Source organism: Eublepharis macularius, chromosome 1 (assembly GCF_028583425.1).
Source record: "Eublepharis macularius isolate TG4126 chromosome 1, MPM_Emac_v1.0, whole genome shotgun sequence".
Classification (NCBI taxonomy): domain Eukaryota; kingdom Metazoa; phylum Chordata; class Lepidosauria; order Squamata; family Eublepharidae; genus Eublepharis; species Eublepharis macularius.
In genome coordinates this window covers 20,328,963-20,350,723 of record NC_072790.1, presented here as the reverse complement: position 1 = coordinate 20,350,723, position 21,761 = coordinate 20,328,963, and the positions used below count along the sequence as shown (strand labels likewise).

Below are 21,761 nucleotides of genomic sequence, written 5' to 3'. Positions count from 1 at the left end.
GTTTTGGAGGTCTTTCATTCATCGGGTCACCACAGGTCAGAGGTGACTTGACAGCACATAACACACACACACACACACAACCTCACAGCAAAACCTGTGCATGAAACACACATCAATGCCATTAGCACCAGTAATCACATCTTTTCCAACCCATATCTTACTCTAATGGATTAAGCAACAAATCCCAAGGAACACAAAAGCTGGAATGCGTTTCAGTCAGGTAACTCTTCATTATCACTGGAGTTTTCTACAGCACTGTTCCCAGAGTTTTCGCTTTCATGCTCAGGATCATCTTGCTCATCATGATCTAAGTCAGACTCGGTCTTCTCTTCCTCTTCCTCCTCTTCTTTTTCACAGGATTGGCCAGGCTGGACCTCTGATTTCTCTTCTTCTCCATTAGATTTTCCTTTATTCAATGCAATTTCATTATCACTATAGGAAAAAAAGAAAAGAAAGAAGATTCACACTGGGATCCTTTAAAGGACAGTTCGGTTTTTTTTAAAAAAACCACCCCGTTGAGTTGTGAAAAACTGATCATGCCACAGACAACAGGAACTACTGCCAGGCTCAGAAACCAGTGGTATCACACTGGTGAACTAAATTAAGAAACAGAAAGCCCACTACAATATACAATAGGATTTGAGTCCAGCGGCACCTTAGAGACCAACCAGATTTTAAGGGTAAGCTTTTGAGAGTGAGAGCTCCCTTCTTTTGTTATTCCCCCTCCCATCTAATCAAGCTGCATTATACCTTTACATTTTGATGCCCTCCCTTGTAACACCCCACCTACCTTTGGCTGGGATATCAAGGCTCAGGGATCTCTATTCCTACTCGTGTCTGAAGAAGGGAGCTCTGACTCTTGGAAGCTTACATTCTCAAAATCTTGTTGGTCTCTAAGGTGCCACTGGACTCCAATCCTGCTGTTCTACTGCAAACCAAGATGACTGCCCACCTAAAACTACAATTCATTCCTATTGTTGTTCCCTTCATCCAAGTGGTCATACCATGCAATGACTGAATTAGTGCCAATTATTCCTATCAGAGAGTAACAACCACAACTGTATTGTTCTCCCAGCTTAAAGACTGTAGGGAAAGCCACGTGTAAGGAAGGACTACCTTCTTCTTTTGATTACTGAATTTTCAGAGCCATCACTGGAACAGCACTGCATGTGCATTTCTGTTGAAGTTCGGCCTTTCTTTGAAACAAACTCTTCACATAACCCCAGCTCTCGAAGTGTATCAGAGTAATGCTTCTCAGCTGCTATCTGGGCATTTTTCTACATTGAGGAGAAGAAAAAAATCGTATGTTAAAGATATTACTTATTATTAAAGAAATTGCCACATCTCTTGTAATATTTTGCATATATGTATATATTCATTAGTTGCTAAATGTAACTTAATTTAAAGGGGATGCTCTTCTATGCCAGAACATAAGAGCTCCATGGAGCAATTAGACAACCCTGAATTCAAACGGCATAACTGAAATGGAATACCATAATTCAGATACAACTTTGCATAGAGACATTTTTAATCCGGCACCCTCTGCCCTAGATGGCAGACTATTTGACAGCTTATAAGTGTGAAGAATTTTCAATCCACTGTTGACTAAACTGCAATCTCTGCTTTTCTTACCAAGACTCGAGCAGCTCAGCAGTACAGAGCAAAGGAAAGACAGCAGCATTGGGGACACTGTCGCACACACAACTATAAGCAAACAGGCAGCAGTCACTGCTGGTGAAGGAAGTGTTGATAAAAGAAATGACGCCTGCAGGGATAATGCAGAGGAAGTCTGATGACTGGGGTGCAGGACTACCAAAGGGATGCTAGGCAACAAGGGTGGAAGGGGGAGGGAACACGGGTAATTTGGCTCATTATTCTTGAATTTCAGGTGAAAAACCAAACGTGATTTTCCAAAGGAAGGAGATAAATTTAGCAAAGAGATGAGAGACAACAATAACCTGTGTAGCTCTTTCCAACAACAGGGGCCTCTTTTCCACCCTTTCTTCCATTTCTTCAAGTTCCTGGAGATATTCTTTCATTCTCTGTTTTTCATGTTTCCTGTTTTTTAATATACCAGGACATGGAATGGGATGGGATTTAATTGTAATTTTTTTTTTGGAACAAAATCAAAATGGAAGCAACACAACTAGTCTAATGTTAGAAACCCAAACCACCTGCTTCTGCACCAGCACTCCTGCATCTAGAGGGTCAGGGCTTTGAGAAAAAGTAACAGAATACCTGAATATTTTTAACTTAGATTTGTACAACTGAGCCAGGCTCTGGTGTGGATCATTCGCCTCTGCCCGAGTGGTTATAAGTCTCTGTAGTTTTCTTGCTCTTTGTTTCTGTTTTGCTCTGCTCTTTTTTTGCTCTTCTTCCAGCTTTCTTTTTTCCTCAATTGAATCTCTGGATGAGGGGAGGAAAAGCTAAACATTTTAAAATATTGAAATATTCTTGTAAGAATTTCCCAAAGCTGTATATAAATCTGTCAGAGACTGTTTAACCTGAGTAAAGCCATATTTAATTCTGTAGTATTTAGTCTATCTTTCCCTCCAGGCCTCAACACCTGCAAGGAGCCGAACCCATGGGAAAGGAAACTCTCTTATCTGTCTGCTCGACCTTGGCCAGCACGTCATGCCACTGAGAAGTTTTGCTATGTGATCACAGGGGGGAGGCTGGGCTGAGGAGTGTGAAATATAACCATTTTCTGTTCATGAGTTATTCTTGTCAATCCTTTGGTCGGCCAGGATATCTATCCTGGATTATGCATACTTGGAGATGAATGCTGTCTTTCACAATGAACCTTTTGAAACCAAAAAGACCTTGTCTTCTTGCAGAAGGGAGTGAGGCAGACTATCATATCTGGAGTAGCACAGTCTGACATTTTGACAAGAATCACTCCTTTGAAGTCAACCCCCTCACCCAGGGCAGATGGATACCAAGGACTCCTTGCTTGATCTACCCATCGCTGGCCAGGAGGAGGACGACTCTCTACCACTGGTACCAGCGAATGGGTCGGGGGAGACCCCAGGCCCTACTGAGGTACCTATCGAGGCACCTTATGAAGTCCCCAAAGAGAGAGTTCCTGAGGAAGGAGCGGGAATGGTGCCTGACGGAAGAGCTGAGCAACCTGTTCTGAGGGTAGCCGGCGCACGGCCTAAGGTGCGAGAGGATAATGGACAGAGTCAGCTAATTTCACTGCCGACTCCGAGGCAGTGGGGCTCCCGGCCTAGAAAAGGGCGGGAGAGGAGAGCGGGGACCATGATTGACGTTCGACGCACCGTCGGGTCGACAGAGCAGGAAGGCCCCAGCATCATATGGGATCTACGGAGGGCTACCCACACACCAGAAGAAACGCGGGCCAGCACCCAACCATGGTACAAGTGGAACGTAGCTGCGGGCCGCCTTGAAGAGTGGGATCCCCGAGGTGCGGACAGCCTCCAGGATTGGGAAACCACTAGACATGAACTTATGAGCTGGGATTACTCCAATGTGAACTCAGCCAGAGCTTGGGAACGCCGTCGTACACAACAGTTGGAATATCGAACCCAAGCAGTGGATACTGGGATTTCGGCAATTACCGGGCTAGCGAAGGGAATATTAGCCAACATGACCGAGGAAGAAGAACGATGGATACAAGGCGAGGCCACATTAAGCCCGATACCCCCTGATGGTAGCCGGGGAATAAGTCCCCAAGAAGGGGGAACGGTTGGAGGCGCGGAGGGACCCATAGAGCCGTGGCCATCGGATTTTGTCCCTCCCCGGTCATGAGAACCCTCTGAAGCCAGTTATCAAGGAGGGGGCTGAGCAGCGCAGGAAGCCGCTGAATATCATCAATGCATGGAAAGTCGAATGGCGGCAATGGAAGACGAATTAGCCCAAGCTGTTTTCCTTATTGGTGAGCTGGTGAGAGGGCAGAGAGAAGAGCGAGCGGCGGCGGATCAAATTCGACAAACGCCATCGGTGGTGCAGGGGCAAGTACCAACTAATGCCCCAAGATCGGTTGCTACGCAATCCACTCTGGGATCCAGCGTAGGCCCGTCTCTGCTACAGCAGCAACAACCGATTATTCCAACACCGAGAGCAACGTCCGCCCTGCAACAACAGCAAGGAGCTACACAAGTAGCACAAACACCTTTGCCGACACCTCCGGCCCCAACTCGACCACCACTCACTACTCAAAACATTCAACAGCCGCCGCCTTCGGGCCAAACTGTTCCCCCCAGACAGCAGCTTCTTCCACCTCCGAGACAAGTACCCCCACCTCCGCCGAGGCAGGTGGCACCTCAACAACCCTTGCTCCTACAAGTACCCCCAGGAGCACTTCCGAGAGCCCTGCCGCCTGGGAATCCACCCAGACCTAGGTCTATGGGAGTTCCGCAAGGGCAACCACGGGGAGTACTACAAGGGCCAATGCATCCACCTCCTCCACCACCAGGGTTGCCAGATAGAAGAAGCGAACCGGAATTACCTTGGGGCTGGATTAAATTAGAAGCCACGTTCGATGGAGATACACGGAAATTGGGATTTTGTATAGTTCAAGCACTTCAATTCTTTAATAGGTGGGGGCATCTGTTTCCAGATGAGGAAAGCCGAATCGATCATTTTGCATCGAGATTGGAAGGCAAAGCAGCCGAATGGTATGTAACTTTATATGACTCTGGCACGCCGGAGCTGGACACTTTACAAACTTTTATGGCGGCGCTGCGCGCACAATATGAGGATCCTCTGGAGGAGGATCGATCTCGTACGGAATTACAAGTACTGCGGCAGGGCACGCAACCAGTCAGAGAATATGCTGCTAAATTCAGACAACTAGCAGCCAAATGTTCCCACTGTGAAGAAGGAACGAAAATAGTAATGTTTAAGGGAGGCATGAATCCCAGATTGCTGGATCGGGTGCTAATGCAGGATGATCCACCAACCCTCCTCGGTTGGATTCAATTAGCCTGTGAGGTCAAAAACCGTATACAACAAGTGCGGCTGGTGGAACAACAACAGGCTATGGGGACAAGAAGAACCCCGATAATCCAAAAGGGAGGAAGAGGGGGACCCCGACCCGTGGGGCTAGAGATACTCGTTGGCGACAAGGACTGTGCCTCCAATGAGGTAGAAGTGGGCACTTTGCAGCGCAATGTCCTACCCGCTTGACAGCGCAACCGCCTTCCACTCAGGCACGACCCGTCCCAGCCCCAAGAGCAAGCCAAGGAAGAGGAATGCCGAAACGCAACCAGCCAGAAAAGGGCTTGGAAGCGGAAGAAGTTTTGATGGAGCTTGACGTACAGCCCACTGAAGAGGAGGAAGAAGTTCCAAGCCCCCAGTCGGGAAACGAGATGGATCTGTCATAAGGAGACCCGACCGGCAGATCAGTAAGGAAAACTCCCCCCAAGAGGTGAGAGAAAAAGGGTCTATCTTATTCACATCTGTGATTTTACTGAACCCCAAGAAGGGGACACATATATGTGTACAAGCATTAATTGATTCTGGCTGCTCCAGAGACATTATAGCCCCAGCTTTAGTAAATGGATTGGGTCTAAGGGCTAAAGAACTGGAAAATCCCATTATTTTTGAACAAATGGATGGCTCCAACATGTCTCCAGTAACCTTAGAGACTGAACCGGTGCCCACTGGTATCAAAAACCACTGGGAGAAAAGATGTTTTGTAATAAGTCAAGCAGCCAAATATCCCTTAATTCTTGGCAGTCGGTGGTTATGGGATCATAACCCCCATATAGACTGGGCTAAAGTAATAATAGACTTTAGCCATGATAATTGCAAACATCATAACTGGCAAATAGAATGGGGGAAAACAAAAACCCCGGTAATGGATGTCGCACTTCTAACTAAAGAAGAGTTAAACCGTATCCCTAAAGAGTACAGAATTCTGCAGCAAGCATTTAGCGAAGAGGAGGCTGACAGTCTTCCCCCTCATCGTACCACTGATTACGCCATTGAAATCCTACCAGGGGAGGAGCTACCCAAAGGCAAATTGTATTCTATGAGCCCACTGGAGAGAGAGGAATTAAGAAAATTTATTGACAAAAATTTGGAAAGAGGATTCATCCGCCCGGCTAACAGCCCGCATGCAGCTCCTGTGCTATTTGTTAAAAAGAAGGATGGGGGTTTAAGACTCTGCACAGACTTCAGAGGGATCAATGCAGTGTCGGCAACCAACGCTTACCCCATCCCGCTCATCAGAGATCTACTCAACGTAGTGGCGCAAGGTAAGATCTTCACTAAGTTGGACTTAAAAGATGCTTACTTCCATGTCAGAATTAAAGAAGGGGACGAATGGAAAACCGCTTTCAATACGCCCTTAGGCCAATATGAATACCTAGTCATGCCTTTTGGCTTATCTGGAGCCCCATCAGTATACATGTCCATGATCAATGAGGTACTACACAAATATTTGTATAAAGGAGTGGTGGTGTACCTAGATGACGTGTTAATTTATTTAAAAACAAAGGAAGAGCATGTCAAATTAGTACGAGAAGTGCTGACTACGTTAATGTGCCACCAACTCCCTATCAAACTGTCCAAATCTGAGTTCCATAAAACTGAACTAGATTATTTGGGCTATCGCATTTCCGGGCAAGGACTAAAGATGGATCCAGCCAAAATTAAAGCTGTGCAAGAATGGCAAACCCCTCGTACTCGTAAACAATTACAATCTTTTTTAGGGTTTGCCAATTTCTACAGAGACTTTATAGAAGGATTTGGGCAAATAGCCATACCGTTAACCGAGCTTTTAAAAACTAAAGGAAAGGGGGATCAGGCAAAGAAACCCACTACTAAATTAGAGTGGGATCAAACTTGCCAAGCAGCCTTTGATGAACTCAAACACAAATTTACCTCAGAACCCATCCTACAACACCCAGACGAAAATAGACCCTTTATAATGCAGGTCGATGCCAGCGATGCAGCCATTGGGGGTGTACTTCTGCAAAAAGGAGAGGACGGGAAAGCCAAACCATGCGCGTATCTGTCTAGAAAATTTTCAGAAGCAGAACGGCACTGGAATGTATGGGAAAAGGAAGCCTTTGCCGTAAAAGTAGCTCTCACAGTGTGGCGTCACTGGCTGGAAGGGGCTCGACACCCTTTTGAAGTGTGGACAGATCACAAAAACTTAGAAGCCCTAAGAAACCCCAGACGTCTTAATGCTAAACAACTTCAATGGGCGGAATTCTTTTCCAAGTTCAATTTCACTTTAAAGTTCTTGCCGGGCAAAACTAACGTCCTAGCAGACGCTCTCTCGCGCATGCCCCAACATCAAAGTAAAAAGGAGGAAACCATTGACACTGTATTCACCCCCCACCAACTGGGATGAGTGGTTACCACTCGCAGCCAAACTGCGCAGAAGCGAGATGCTGAAAAGCGGTGGAGAGCGAAAGTGAAAAGCAAGGTGGAAAAAGAAGGGGAGGGAGTGCCCAAAGCAAAAATGTCTCAAACGGCGGAGGGGGATTGGGTAAAAGAGGATAAGTTGTACATACCAGCTAGCCTCCGAAAGGAGGTTTTATAACGTTGTCATGATGCTCGCACCGCCGGTCACTTCGGCTACTTAAAAACTCTCCACTTAGTACAAAGACAATTTTGGTGGCCGGGTATCAGAAAAGATGTTTCCCAATATGTATCCTCTTGCCCTACCTGTATAAGCACCAAAACCAGGAAGGGAAAGCCCCCGGGATTCCTGCAGCCGCTTGAAACCCCAAGTAGACCTTGGGAAGTAATTTCTATGGACTTTATTACCGATCTCCCCCCGCCTCCAGGGGCTGCTCCTGTATTTTAGTGGTTGTAGACCTATTTTCCAAGCAAGCACATTTTATACCTTGCACAACCATACCCACCGCCAAGAAACTCGCAGAAATATTTATGAAACACATTGTGTTTCCTTTCCCTCTAAGGTGATATCCAACCGCGGCGGACAGTTTATTGCCAATTTCTGGAAAGAGCTACTTCAATTAACTGGGATGGAGCAAGGAATCAGTTCAGCGTTCCACCCGCAAAGTGATGGACAGTCGGAAAAAACTAATCAAATATTAGAACAATTTCTCCGATGTTATATTAATTTTCAGCAAGATAATTGGGTCGATCTTCTTCATTTCGCAGAATATGCTTACAACAACGCAGTTCATAGTTCAACAGGGGAATCTCCCTTTAAAATTGTGCACAGATATGATGGAAAAGCTTTTCCCTTTGAACTACCACAAGGGAAACAGCCCTCAGTGGACTTACATCAATGGTGGACCTCCCTTAGCCAACAATGGACAGCTATACAAACAGCCTTAAACAAAGCTAAAGCAGATTATAAGAAATATGCAGATCGCCACCATGCGAAAGAATGGGAATTGCAACCGGGGGATAAAGTATACATTTCAATGAAGAACCTTCAAATAGACCAAGCCAGCAAAAAATTGGCTTTGAAATACTTGGGACCATTCCCTGTTAAATGAATAATTAACAAAGTAACTGTAATTTAATTTAATTTTAATTTAATTTAATTTATTATATTTATATTCCGCCCTCCCCGCTTTCGCAGGCTCAGGGCGGATAACAAATACAAACATGTTTAAAAACATTTAAAAACATTAAATAATACATTTAAAAACATTTAAAAACATTAAATGTAGAAATCACTCTACCAAAAAACCTGCGCCACGTACACCCATCATTCCATGTAAGTCTACTAAAAAAGGCCCCTGCACCAGACCAATGGCATCCTACACCCAATACTCCCCTTCCAACCATGATCAATGATCAAGTTCACTACGAAGTGGAGGAAATACTGGACTCTAAAATTAGATGTAATAAGCTGTTTTATTTAATTCGCTGGAAGGACTTTGAGGAGGGGTATCACGAGTGGGTGGAGTCTATCCATGTAAAAGCCCCCAGACTCCTTAAGCAATTTCATCAAGCATACCCTCACAAACCGGGGGGAGGGGGATCTTAAGGGTGGCAGAATGTCAGAGACTGTTTAACCTGAGTAAAGCCATATTTAATTCTGTAGTATTTAGTCTATCTTTCCCTCCAGGCCTCAACACCTGCAAGGAGCCAAACCCATGGGATAGGAAACTCTCTTATCTGTCTGCTCGACCTTGGCCAGCACATCATGCCGCTGAGAAGTTTTGCTATGTGATCTCAGGGGGGAGGCTGGGCTGAGGAGTGTGAAATATAACCATTTTCTGTTCATGAGTTATTCTTGTCAATCCTTTGGTCGGCCAGGATGTCTATCCTGGATTATGCATACTTGGAGATGAATGCTGTCTTTCACAATAAACCTTTTGAAACCAAAAAGACCTTGTCTTCTTGCAGAAGGGAGTGAGGCAGACTATCAAATCTGGAGTAGCATAGTCTGACAAATCCAGGTATATCTATCCATATATTATTATCCTACTGCTTTTCTCCTAGAAGCTCAGATAGCATACATAGCTCTGCCTGCCTCCATTTTATCCTCCCCATGACCATGATGAGTAAGTTCAGCTGAAAAAGAATGATGAGCCCAAGGTTATAAAGTGACCATTGTCGGGATCTGAAAGTGGATTCCACCCCACCCCCCCATCCAAGTCCAGCTACTACGCTACAATTAATAATACTTAAGTCACCCCCCCTCCCAAATATGTTCATAATATAGCTTTCATTACCCTTTTAGAGTACACAGTCTCCTGTGCAGGTGATTTTGTCACAGAGAGCTGCACTGCACCAAGAAAATTTAGCTTAGGAAATCAGCCCCATTGATCTTGCTATATTTATTTATTTATTTACTTCATTTATATCCCGCCTTTCTCCCAATAGGGACCCAAAGGGGTTTATATAATTCTCCCCTCTATTTTATCCCCAAAACAACACTGTGGAGTTAGGCTGAGTATGTGACTGGCCCAAGGTCACCCAGCAAACTTCCAGGACAGACTAGACCAGCGATGGCGAACCTATGGCATGTGTGCCACAGCTGGCACACAGAGCCCTCCCTGTGGGCACGCGAGCCAAGTCGCCGATCGCTAGGTTCAGAGCTCATTTGGAAGGGGAACACCTGGAACAGTGTTCCAGTAGCTCTGAGAAGAGATCACATGGGTTTTGGCCCTGCCCACGATTCCTTTTCTTCAAGGCTGCATCCCTGCTGCCCGTCTCTTTAGCAGCAGGAATCAGAGGCAGCAGCCGGGCTGCTGGGGCTGGCTTTCTAAAGAAGAGTAAGCTGCTTTGATTTAACTTGCTTTACTTTCAGTTGTGGCTCTTGAGAGAAAGAGAGAAAGAGAGAGAGTGCTTGCAAGCTGGGCTGCTGGTGTAAAGAAGGGCAAACTGCTTTGATTTAACTTGCTTTACTTTCATTTGTGGCTCTTGAGTGAGTGAGTGAGTGAGTGAGAGAGAGAGAGAGAGAGAAAGAGAGAGAGAAAGAGAGAGAGAGAGAGTGCTTGCAAGCCGGGCTGCTGGTGTAAAGAAGGGCAAACTGCTTTGATTTCACTTACTTTACTTTCATTCGTGGCTCCTGAGTGAGTGAGTGAGTAAGAGAGTGAGAGAGAATTAGTTCAGACAACTGTATGAGTTGTTTTTTCTTAACTAAATCCTCAGTATTCAGGTTTAATTGCAGTGTTGGCACTTTGAAATAAATAAGTTGGTTTTGTGTTGCAGTTTGGGCACTCAGGCTCAGAAAGGTTCGCCATCACTGGACTAGACCCCCCCAGATACTAGTCAGACACTCTAACCACTATGAAACCCTGGCTTATGCACAGCATCTCAAGTACAGACCTAGACTTGCCAATCATCCAAGCTGGATTCAATGGGGAGAAAATCTTCAGCCCCACCAGTTCTGGTTCACGGGTACCTGCAGGATTCCTACAGAAAGAGCTCACATATGGCTGCAGCTCAGTAGCAGAGTGCCTCCTTGACATGCAGAAGATCCCAGTTCCATCCCTGACATCTCCAGGTGAAGGGAAAGACCTCTACTTGAGACCTTGGAAATCTGTTGCTTGGCTGAATGTTGCTAGTAAATACTAACCTTGACAGGCCAAAGTATAAAGCAACTTACTACTGAGGGGCAAAAAATCTTCAGGGTCCATAGGGTCCAGGCACCCACCCATAAGCACCCACCGGGTCCCCTATGCAATCAATCATTTGCCAATGGAACAGAAAAGGATAAAAAGTGTCTTTCCCATCCTTGTTCTTACACTCTCCACAGCTTCCCCCTCTCCCAGATCTAATGTACAAAAGGAGTTGGCAGATGATGCGGGAAGAACAGAAAAGGAGGGCAAAGAGAGCTCAAGGCAGAACTCTGGCAAGCAAACCAGAGCTTGCTTGCATCCAGCAAGCCTTGTGCACTCTCTTCCTCTTCTCCTTGCCTCTGTGTGCCTGGATTAAAGACACAAATCGTCAAATAGTTTCAATTAGTTGTGTGGTCCAAATGCCTTACACTATGATCCTGAGAACGCTTTCCCAGGAGCAAGTCCCAGTGAACAGACCCAAGTATTCTGTATAGATCTGCCTAGGATGGCTCTCTTAATTAATAAACAAACAAGTGGGACTCTTCAGGTTGTTTAAGATCCTGGGAAAGTAACTATCCCTCAGCATATTAAAGTTGTCTGCATTCAACCATTACAACTAATTGCAATTAATTGGAGACTTTAATCATAGGGCTCTGGTGCAAAAGGAGGGAAGGAGCAGACAAGTCTAGAAATTAACCAGGTTTGTGCTCCTCATAAGCCTTTCCATCCTTCCTTCCCTCCCTCTGCCACACAAAAGGAGCAAAGCACACTGGACACTGGCCCCCACTGCAATGATCTGTGGGTAACAGTGACTTTGTAGGCAGACAGAAAAGATGAACAGAGCTGCAAAATAGGATGGTTTTGCATAATCTGAAACCAGCCTTTTGTTTTTACAAGTCTGAGCTAACCAGTTGGCTGCATGGTCATGACCATTTGCTTGCCAGTTAATGACACTTAAAGCATGCACATATCTGTAATGATTTCGAGTAAATGGGTCATGTGTCTTTAAATGCTTGGTTTGAGCTAGGTGAAGAGTGGGGGTAAGAGAGGTATGAGTGGGTGATATTGGTTGGTTGATGACTGAGTGTGTGGGCGGAATGCAGTTTAGACTGACACCCCAGCAGAGGAGGAACGCAAGTTAAAGAAATCCAAGACTTTAAACCAAAAACCACAGAAGAGTGAGAAATGGACTTAACTGGAACTGCAGAAACAATGAGGAAGCCAGAGGAAGCTGCACACCACTCTTCTCGAAAAGAGATGTGTTCCGCTTAAGGAGAAGGGGGGGATTTGTAATGATTTCAAGTAAATGGGTGCATGTGTCTTTAAATGCTTGGTTTGAGCTAGGTGAAGAGTGGGGGTGAGAGAGGGATGAGTGAGTGATATTGGTTGGTTGATGACTGAGAGTGTGGGTGGAGTGAATGCAGTTTAGACTGACAGAGCAGAGAGAAAAGGTTTCAGTCAGAAGAAAGCAGGCTAGCTGTGTGCTGCCTGAATATGTTGAAGTGTTTATGAGAGAAATATAACCTGTGTGGAACCTGAACTGAGCATGTTTGTGAAAGGACACTCAGTCAGGGAAAGAGAGGCCAGCTGTGGGCTGCCTGAGCAGGTTTCATATTTCTGTGAATGAGAGTCAGAGAAAGAGAGGCTAGCTGCCTGCTGCCTGAGGAGTTTTAAGCATTTCTGTGAGACAAATATTGAGTTAGAGAAAGAGGCTGAAGAGATCTGTGTGAATGAGAGTAAATGAAGTAACTTTAAGAACCGAGAACCACTTTTATAAAACCAATACGCTTCTTAACTAAATAAAAGTTTATTTTGTTTTGTTATATCCCAGTGTAGCTGTCATTGCTATATTCCATTCCTATCCTCAGGGCCACATAGAACCACGAAGGAGCCTGACACTTTGGGAACGTTACCAAAGGGAAAATTTAAATAAAATATCTTGGAATAAAATATTCCTGGTGGCAGCAGACTACCCAGAGGGTTAAGGGATAGATTAAAAGAAAAATCTACCCTAAAGAAAGTAAAGATCATAACAATACCTCTCTGTGTTTTCAAGCTGGGATCGAACCCCTTGAAATCAGACTGAACATTTTAAGGGCAGTTCTGCAGTAACCCTGAAAGAAGGTCACAATTGGAACACTTCACTGAAGAAATACAATCCACAAAACAAGGGTTTGTTCTTACAGCTGAGCAACGAGTGCATACCAGCAAGCAGCTCACCTTACGGCTTGTAATCGTTTCCTTGTCAGTTCTGTGATCCTTGGAGATGTGGGTTCTTCAGAGTCCAAAGGCAAAGAAGCTGCATTTGTCAACCTCGTGTGGAGCTGACATCTTGGAGAGGCATAGGGCCACCGTGTTTCATTTAAGCTTTCTTCATCCCTCTGAATGTCTTCTAGAATTTTTCCTCTTTTGGATGGGATATTTGACGTGCAGAGATTAAAAGGTTCACAGACGGTGACATGTTTCATATTCAGCTGCCTCTGAAGCTGCTTTTCAAATTTCCGATGTAACATCTCAAAGTCTGGGATCTTTGCTTTGGTCCTTGGTTTACAGCTGGACATTTTGCTCTCTTCAAGGCATTTTGGTGGGCTGTGCTTATTGCCCAGTCTGCTGTTAGGGAGGAATGAATTGCAGAGAAGCTCTTCTGATCTCATCTGAATTCTAATTTCTCGGTAGAGCTCTTCTTCCTTGAGCCTCTCACTGATTTCGGGGCTGTAAACAGATTTAGGAACTGGCTTTGCTTTGAACATTTTGGTTTTCTTATCTGGGGCAGAAAGATCCTTCTGTTGCATTTTTCTCATTTCTTTCTTTTGTGCCTCTCTTTCAAGAAACCGAAATGGCTTTTGTGAAGCCAAAAGAAGCTCTCTCCTTCTGTCTTTGACCACCTTTCTACGCTCTTCATTTTGCTTCATTATGTCATGATAGAGAGGGATGAAGACACAAGCCGGCACCGGATTGGCACGGAACTGCTTCTGACACTCTGCTTCCTCCTCCAGTTGTTTCTTTAGCAAATTGTTTTCCATTTCAATCTGTGCCTTGGATTTGATGTTCTGTTCTTTCTTCATAGCTTCTCGAATAGTCATCTGGAAAGGCTCGGGAACGGTAACCTTGGGAGACCATGCTTTTTTCTTCCTCCTACTCTTCTTCAGGGTCTGTAACTTGGATGAGCCATTGGTGGTCCAGTGGGGAAAATTCTCTAAAGAAAACTCTTCCCATGCGCTTCCAAATTTCATTGATTCTCCTTCACTATTATTTTCTTCTAGCTCTAGTTCTATATCAGATGCATCAGATAAATCTGAGTGGAAAGAATGGTTTAAATCAGGCTCAGAAAAAGATTTATGCATATTCCAGGACTGAAGAGAGCTCTTCTCCCATGCTGATCTAGAAGGAAAGAGGAGGGAGGAAAGGTTATTTTGGGGCAAGTATCAACATATAATGGGAGTGATTGAAAGAATGTCCAGTCTTGATCTGTAACAGGAAGGAGGAACATATCAAAGGGACGGTCAAGGCCACAGAATCCTGCCAGTGTGGAAGGCTGGGCATACCTGTTCCACCTCCTATACTGCCAGAGTCTGAGAAATAACACTAAGCTGTGTGTCCGTGCCAAACTTCTCCATATTAGAAATAACATGCTCAGGGTTTTCTTACACTGAGTAGATTTTCTGATTAAAAGTTCCTTGGAGTTTAAAATGCATTTTAATTGCTTGTATTGAACCAAGTTCTAAGCACCCATATGCTTTTTTTTTGGTATTTTGTCCATCCAAATATTGCAATCTTGGTGTTACTTAAAATTCTGTTTGAGGGTCAAAGGTGTATTTAGTACTACAAAAAATGCCATCCTAAGTAAAGTTACACCTTTCAAAGCCCATTTACTTCAATAGATTTAGAAGGCTGTAAACTCTGCTTAGGACTGCACAGAAAATATCCAGATTTTTAATCAGGCAGCCATGTTAGCTCTTTATAACAAAATATACAGGTTCATATTATGCACAAAATTATTCATTAGGCTTGATTTTTATCTAAATTCTTTAAAAGAATTATTAAATGATGAAGAAAATATATTCTTAAAGCAAGGTCAAAAAATGAAGATTCTGTCTGCAACTTGTTTCAGTCTTCTTAAGACAGTAATGAGGGAGGTTCCATATGCTGGAACAGAGAAGTAAATGCAGCATTTGGACCTCAAAAAGCAGCATTATTTCTAAATGCTGAAGCAGTCTCCATTCATTTGGATAACCATCTCTATTCCATGCTTTAGAGCCACCTATCCTGGAGTAGAGTTTTTAAAAGTGCATTAAAATTAATCTGATTGCACTAAAAGTAAAGGAATGATTACTTCTCCTATTTTGTTAGGTCCAGGAATCCCTGGAAATAATGGTATAAGGGAATAACAAAATAAAAGGAATATCTCTTAAGGACTACACAAAAATTAACCTGAGCAGAATGTAAGATAATCTATGAAATCCATAAAAGTATGATAAGGCCATAATGGTTTATAGAGGATTAATTGGATATAAAGTAAACATGGAGGGGGAAAAGATTATAGATTTAATATAATCAGAGAAACAAGAGGATGCAAAGAGATTTGCCCTGTCATTTGACAAAATATTTTTAAAAGCTGAAGATTAATCTTCAAAACATTTGCAAAGAAACAGTGATCCAAGAGCTTAAATAAACAGTGTTTTACAACAGTGGAATCCTAAACACAGTTACTCCTTTTAAGCCCACTAAATGGGTTTAGAAGGGTCTAACTCTGTTTAATATTACAGTGTAAATCACTCTGTAACAGATCCTGACATGGCCTATGTTCAAAACTTCTGGCACCTATTACAAGATTTCTGACACAATGTTTTACAGGTGCATCTAAAATATATATTTAACAGTGAAGTCCTAAGAAGAGTTATTCCATTCTAATCCCAGTGAAATCAATAGGCTTCGACTGGAGTAACTCCATTTAGGATTTCACTGTAAGAGTATTTTCAGCTTTTACAGAAAAATAATTTGTTCTTAAACTTGAAAAGTATTAATTTAAGAACCAGAGGAGTTAGCCGTGTTAGTTTGCAGTAGCAAAATAGCAAAGAGTCCAGTAGCACCTTTAAGACTATCCAACTTTATTGTAGCATAAGCTTTTGAGAGCCACAGCTCACTTCGTCAGATCTGACGAAGAGAGCTGTGGCTCTCAAAAGCTTATGCTACAATAAAGTTGGTTAATCTTAAAGGTGCTACTGGACTCTGCCATTTTAATTTAAGAATGCATTCTGCTGTGACATTTTGGGGGCATTTGGAGATACATCAGCAGAGAAGAAAAAGTTGCATCCACAAGATCCATTTCTAAGCAATTGGCAGTATGATGCCTACACCTTCGTGACTGTGAAGAATAATTACTCCTCATGTAGTACATTCATTTATTATAAAGCACAAGGGTGTAAAAATGGTGCTCTTAACAGAATTAAGCTGCTTTTTTTGCACTTAAAGACATTTTAAAACCAATTCATGTGGGATTATTTTCTTTAAAAAGAGATTAACCTGCATTTTGAACTTTAATGGTTTTCTTGTGATTAAAGTAAAACACAGAAAGTTTGAATAATTTAACTTTTGTTCTTCAGTCAGCTGTTCTTCCTGAGCCACCTGTAGGGAGAAACTGTGGCCTTTTATAAGCTCTAGGAGAAATGTTCAATGGAACATTTGAAAACTAAACCCCAGCTTTGCTCTCTTTCTGTATCGTTCCAGTTTTAGTATATATGACGTGGAACTAGCTGAATACGTTCCACAAGAATCATATTTTGGTGCAATCATGAGTATGTCTGCAGATAAAGCTCTAATGAGTTTACAAATGACATCGCATCAAGACAGATGGTTATAAAGCATACCGATGCTTCATAGACTGGGTCACATCCATATCGGTTAAGGGCTGCACATCTCTGAGATATAGTTTATTCTGATACATTTTTTCCAGCTGTGCCATGGTCTCCATGTGAGCATTCTTCAGTTCTTCCAGCTTCAAGTAATATTCCTGATTTGAGAGGTACATTTTGGAGAAGTCTATCCAGCCCTTGCAACCATCATCCATGGCAGAATTCTGCTTTCTCTCAGGACTCAAATCCAAAATATCCTTTAAACAGAACAAAAATCCATTTTTATTTCCTAATGAGCAATTAGTTTGACTGAAATGCTAGTCATCTAGGGGGACAGCAGATGCTGTAACAGCAGACATTTAGCTTTGGACACTTCAGTGCTCGAGTGTGCTTAGTCTTAGAGACAGACAAGGGTCCCAACTGCATGCCGTTAAACTAAGGCTAAAGTTCCTCACCTGTAATAATGGTCTATCTGCCAAGGAAGATAAATAAGTCCTTTTGTGCATGTGGCACAAAAGTCCCTGTGACTCTGCATAGTTATTTTAGGGCATCTCCTACAGCAACAGCATACATGCCTGCCTGCCACCCAGATCTGCAACCTGCAAAAATATACACATCACAACTCCTGCAAACATAAAGCACAGATTGTGCCTTGTTAAGTAGACCTGCTATGGGAACAACAAGGGACCCTAGTTATACCACACTATTTCTGGGTTAGATCCCGGTGGTAGCAAGGGAGACCACTGATGCCCACATCTAGGCCCTCAAGGAACACAGTACAACAGTACAGAATTGTGTTATAAAATAGAATAGACTGCATTTACAACATTGTTTATGACACATCTTGGCACCGCCTTGCAAAAAAGATCTGTTTTTTGTTCTACTCTTGCATAATAATTGCCTTTTTCAACTAAAGAGACAGTGAAATATCAAGCAATTTTCTGTGAGGCTGCACATTGACATACAATCAGACAATTCAGCTTTGTTGGTGTAAATCTCATTAAAAGATTTGTAGAGGCTTGAAGCTGGAATACCATCTGGCCGCTGTTATCCTAAGTTAAACTGATGAGTACAACTGTGCTACTTGCAATTTATATGGAAGGTAATGTTTCAGACACTCTAAAAATATCAGACAAATCTCAGAGGTGATGAAGGACCAGCTTCCTAAGTTTTCCATTATGCCTGAAGTATTTGGAATGTCTGACAATTTGCAATTTGGAATGCCTGAACTTGTAATTTGTCTGCTTTTTGTAGATGGCAAACTTTTTAAAAAGCAGCTTTTATTCTCAGAATGCTACAATATAAGTAGTTGAAGAACAGGCTTTTTTCTTTCCCAGCATGTTCCAAGTGAGGTCAAGATGATATCACTGTGAGCACATTTCTATTCCTGCACACATGCACTCTGCAGTATCTTCACAAGGGAAGCAGGGCTGAAAGATACAACCTCCCCTTACACTGAACACAGGTTGGGGGAAGGGAGCGAATGTAGAAAAAAGTCACCCAATTGTCCCCTATTGTGCGCAAGAAACACAAATTAAGCAGGTGGAAGTATTCCTAGCATGCAAATGCAGGAACTGGAAAAAGCTTTTGTTGTTGACTTTTAACAGATGCACATGGAGCACAAAACCCAGGAAACAGAGGATGGAATCCATGGCATTATACCTTGCTGAGGTCCCTCCCCTTCCTAAACCCCACCCTCTCGAGGCTCCACCCCCAAAATTTCCAGGAATTTCCCCATCTGAAGCTGGCAACCCTAGCCTCTGCTCCCTGTATGTTTGTAATGGGTTAACATCGTTTTAATCTTTAAACTGTCACAAGATTCAAATGTAGAGAAACCCACTGTGGGGAGAGGAGAGTTGCCAACTCCAGGTAGGGAAATTCCTGGAGATTGGAGGCGGTGCCTATGAAGGGGGTAATTTGGGGAGGAATTTCACCTAACATCTCTGAGACTGCCGTGTTCTTTAGGGGAACTGAACTCTGTAATCTGGAGATCTGTTATAATAGCATAAGAATCCAGGCCCCATCTGGAGGCTGGAAATCCTAGCAGAGAAGGGAGCTCCTTCCATAATATTTAACACAATCATCACCTTCACTCCACCATGAAGCCCACGGGGTGACCTTAGGCCAGCCACTCTCTACAGTTGGGCTGAGAGAGCCAGTTTGGTGTAGCGGTTAAGAGCGTGGGACTCTAATCTGAAGAACTGGGTTTGATTCCCCACTCCTCCGCTTGAAGCCAGCTGGGTGACCTTGGGTCAGCCACAGTTCTCTCAGAGCTCTCAGCCCCACCCACCTCACAGGGTGTTTGCTGTTGTGAGCATAAGTGGATTTTAAGTCATCCTGAAGGACGGTATATAAATCGAATGCTGTTGTTGGTGGTGTATCTCGCAAGGGCTGCTGTGAGAGTAAAATGGAAAAAGGGGGGAATGATATACACCAATCCAAGAGGATGCCACAATAACGGTATCTGTTTGGTAGTACTTTATTTTTTAATCCTGACCTTCCTCCAGGATTACAAAAAAAAAAAAATACTACTAGACAGATATCATCAGAGCACAGGTGACACGGTTACCACCAGATACAAATTACAACATTACTCTTTCTTTGGCAAAATATACTGGGGGAATAATTAAATATCAGGTTCTTCCTATTTTAATTTCTGCTTAAGACAATAGCCATACGAGCTGTGAGTAACTGGAACGCTCAAGTGAACCTAATTTCACATGTGCCCCCTCCACCTTTCCATGTGCTCGCTCGCAGAGTCACATTTCAATTTGCTCCCCATGCGTTTCATATCAGTTCTTCCTTAATTGCTAAAAGAATTCCAGTTTCCCCCACAACCATTCATTCAAATGCAGATCTTGACACTTTCTCACACCTTAGAGAAATGCAAATTGACACTGTCAAGGAGCCTACAATACCTCTTCTGGCAGCAAAAACAGAGCAGAATTGGTACTTTGCCTTTCAGAATCCCTTGCAGATGCAGCCACACAAAAGGAACTCCTGTGAAAGCAGCATTCACATGCACTGAGCAAGAACAGCCTACACGTGAATTGAGGACTGCACAGTCCTGCACTTGAGTGTTCCTAGGTACTTAGTACAGACAGACATCATTAATGTGGCATTCTATTCCTTTTAGAATCTTTTAATCACTGTAGAAACGTTGTCATGTATAATCATCTCCAGCCCAAACAACTGGTGCACTGTTGATAACATCACATAATAACAACAACAACAACAACGCCTTGCTATACAGTGTAAATCGTCTTGAGTCTCAGGGAGAAGGGCGAACTATAAACGACGCCCCCGAACTAAATATTGTAATATCCCGCCTTGCACCGAACTGGGACCTCCGCAGAAGGGAATTAAGCAACGCCGAACGCAAAGGGGGTTTTGTCGGCAGGAGCCGCAACCGACCCCCAGAGCAGCTCCTGCTCTTTCCTTCCCTGGCCGCGACGCGGCAGCACCGCCAACGGCCGCCAAGCGCCGCCGCCTCACCTGCCCTTCGCCGCCCGCCGCGGGCCTTCCCGCCCGGCGCTCGTAAAGCGCCACCGGAGCTCTGGTGAGGGGGTCGACCGGCGTGCGCAGGCACGAGGCGGTGAGCAACGCCGCCCGGTGGCCCGCGTCCATAGCCGGGTCTCCTCAGAGACGATCGGGAAGCCGTTGCTAAGGTCAGCCGGGAAGCCGTTGCTCCGCTAGGTTACCAGAGGGACGCTACGGCGGCTCTGACAGGTCAAGACTCTTCCGCGCGCCAGTTCTGGAGCTGCAAACCCCGCTCCTGTTCACGGCATAGTAAAGTACGCGCGGAGATGCGGCACTGCGCAAGCTCGTTTCAGCGCGTGCGTTTGCAAACGTAGGCAGTAAAGTAGTAACATCAGAACAGCTGAAAGTCTTTAGGACTAGGAGTAACTTTCTGGATCCAGGATGCAGTACAGCGTAAGATGAACTTTTACTATGTACATAACTTGAGAACAAGGAACTTACTAACCCAGTCAGCTCTCTCTCTGCTCATTTTTGCAAAGTCCTGAGGAATGGGTGCAATAACCTGGGTAGCCCAGGTGAACCTGATCTCCTCAGATCTCAGAAGCTAAGCAGCGTCTGCCTTGGTTAATAATTAGAGAGACCTCCAACGAAGACCAGGGTTGCAGAGGCAGGCAATGGCAAACCACCTTGTTTATTTCTTGCCATGAAAACCCCACCTGAGTCAACTCTGACCTGAGGGCACTCTCCACCACCACTGGTATGTGTGGAACTTTTAAGCACCGCTTAACAGTCAGTGTCCTGGCAAGGGGAAAGAAGTTCCTTGCTGCCTGAGCACGTCCCCAAAACAAATGCATAGGACTTGCAACAGGTGTTCCATGTGCAATTTGTTTTTGCACAGATGATTGCTAGACTGCAGCCAAGAGAGGGTTAACAAGGGTGGTTTCAGGTGAGCAGCTGTACTTGTCTGCAAAGAGCAAGATTTAGGTACAGGAGCACCTTAATGACCAAAAAAGATTTCCAGGTTGTAAGCTTTTGAGTCAAAGTTCCCTTCTTCAGAAGTATAACCCCGGTTAAGAAGACAGTGTGGTTAGAACATTGGGCAAAGGGGAAATGGGTCAAGTCCCCACTGCACCAGGAAGCTGTCTGGGTGACCTTTGGTCACACACTTTCCCCTAAATCTGCTTCAGAGTTGATTGTGAGCCCTCTACATTAAGGGAAAACTACCTACCCTGTTCCAAACCTAGGGTTTCCAAACTCCAGGTGTTGGCTGGAGATCTCCTGGAATTACAAGTGATCTCGAGGATGGAAGCTTTGAAGGGTGGACTCTATGGAATTATACCCAGCTGACATCCTTCCCCAAACCCAGCCTCCCTAGGCTTCATCCCCCGAATCACCAGGAATTTCCCAACTGGCAACTCTACCAAGCTCCTGTGGAGGACAGCCAGGATAATGTCCATAA

General features: G+C 44.2%; 1 protein-coding gene across 1 annotated transcript; it reads right to left on the bottom strand.

The window, feature by feature from the left end:
* Positions 1-212: 212 nt before the first annotated feature.
* On the bottom strand, positions 213-20,449 carry FAM161A (FAM161 centrosomal protein A). The gene is given in 9 exon segments (XM_054992550.1): positions 213-432; positions 1,117-1,277; positions 1,959-2,058; positions 2,239-2,406; positions 13,191-14,351; positions 16,838-17,079; positions 17,278-17,324; positions 17,327-17,401; positions 20,287-20,449. Coding segments are annotated over 9 exon segments (2,337 nt in total).
* Positions 20,450-21,761: the final 1,312 nt, after the last annotated feature.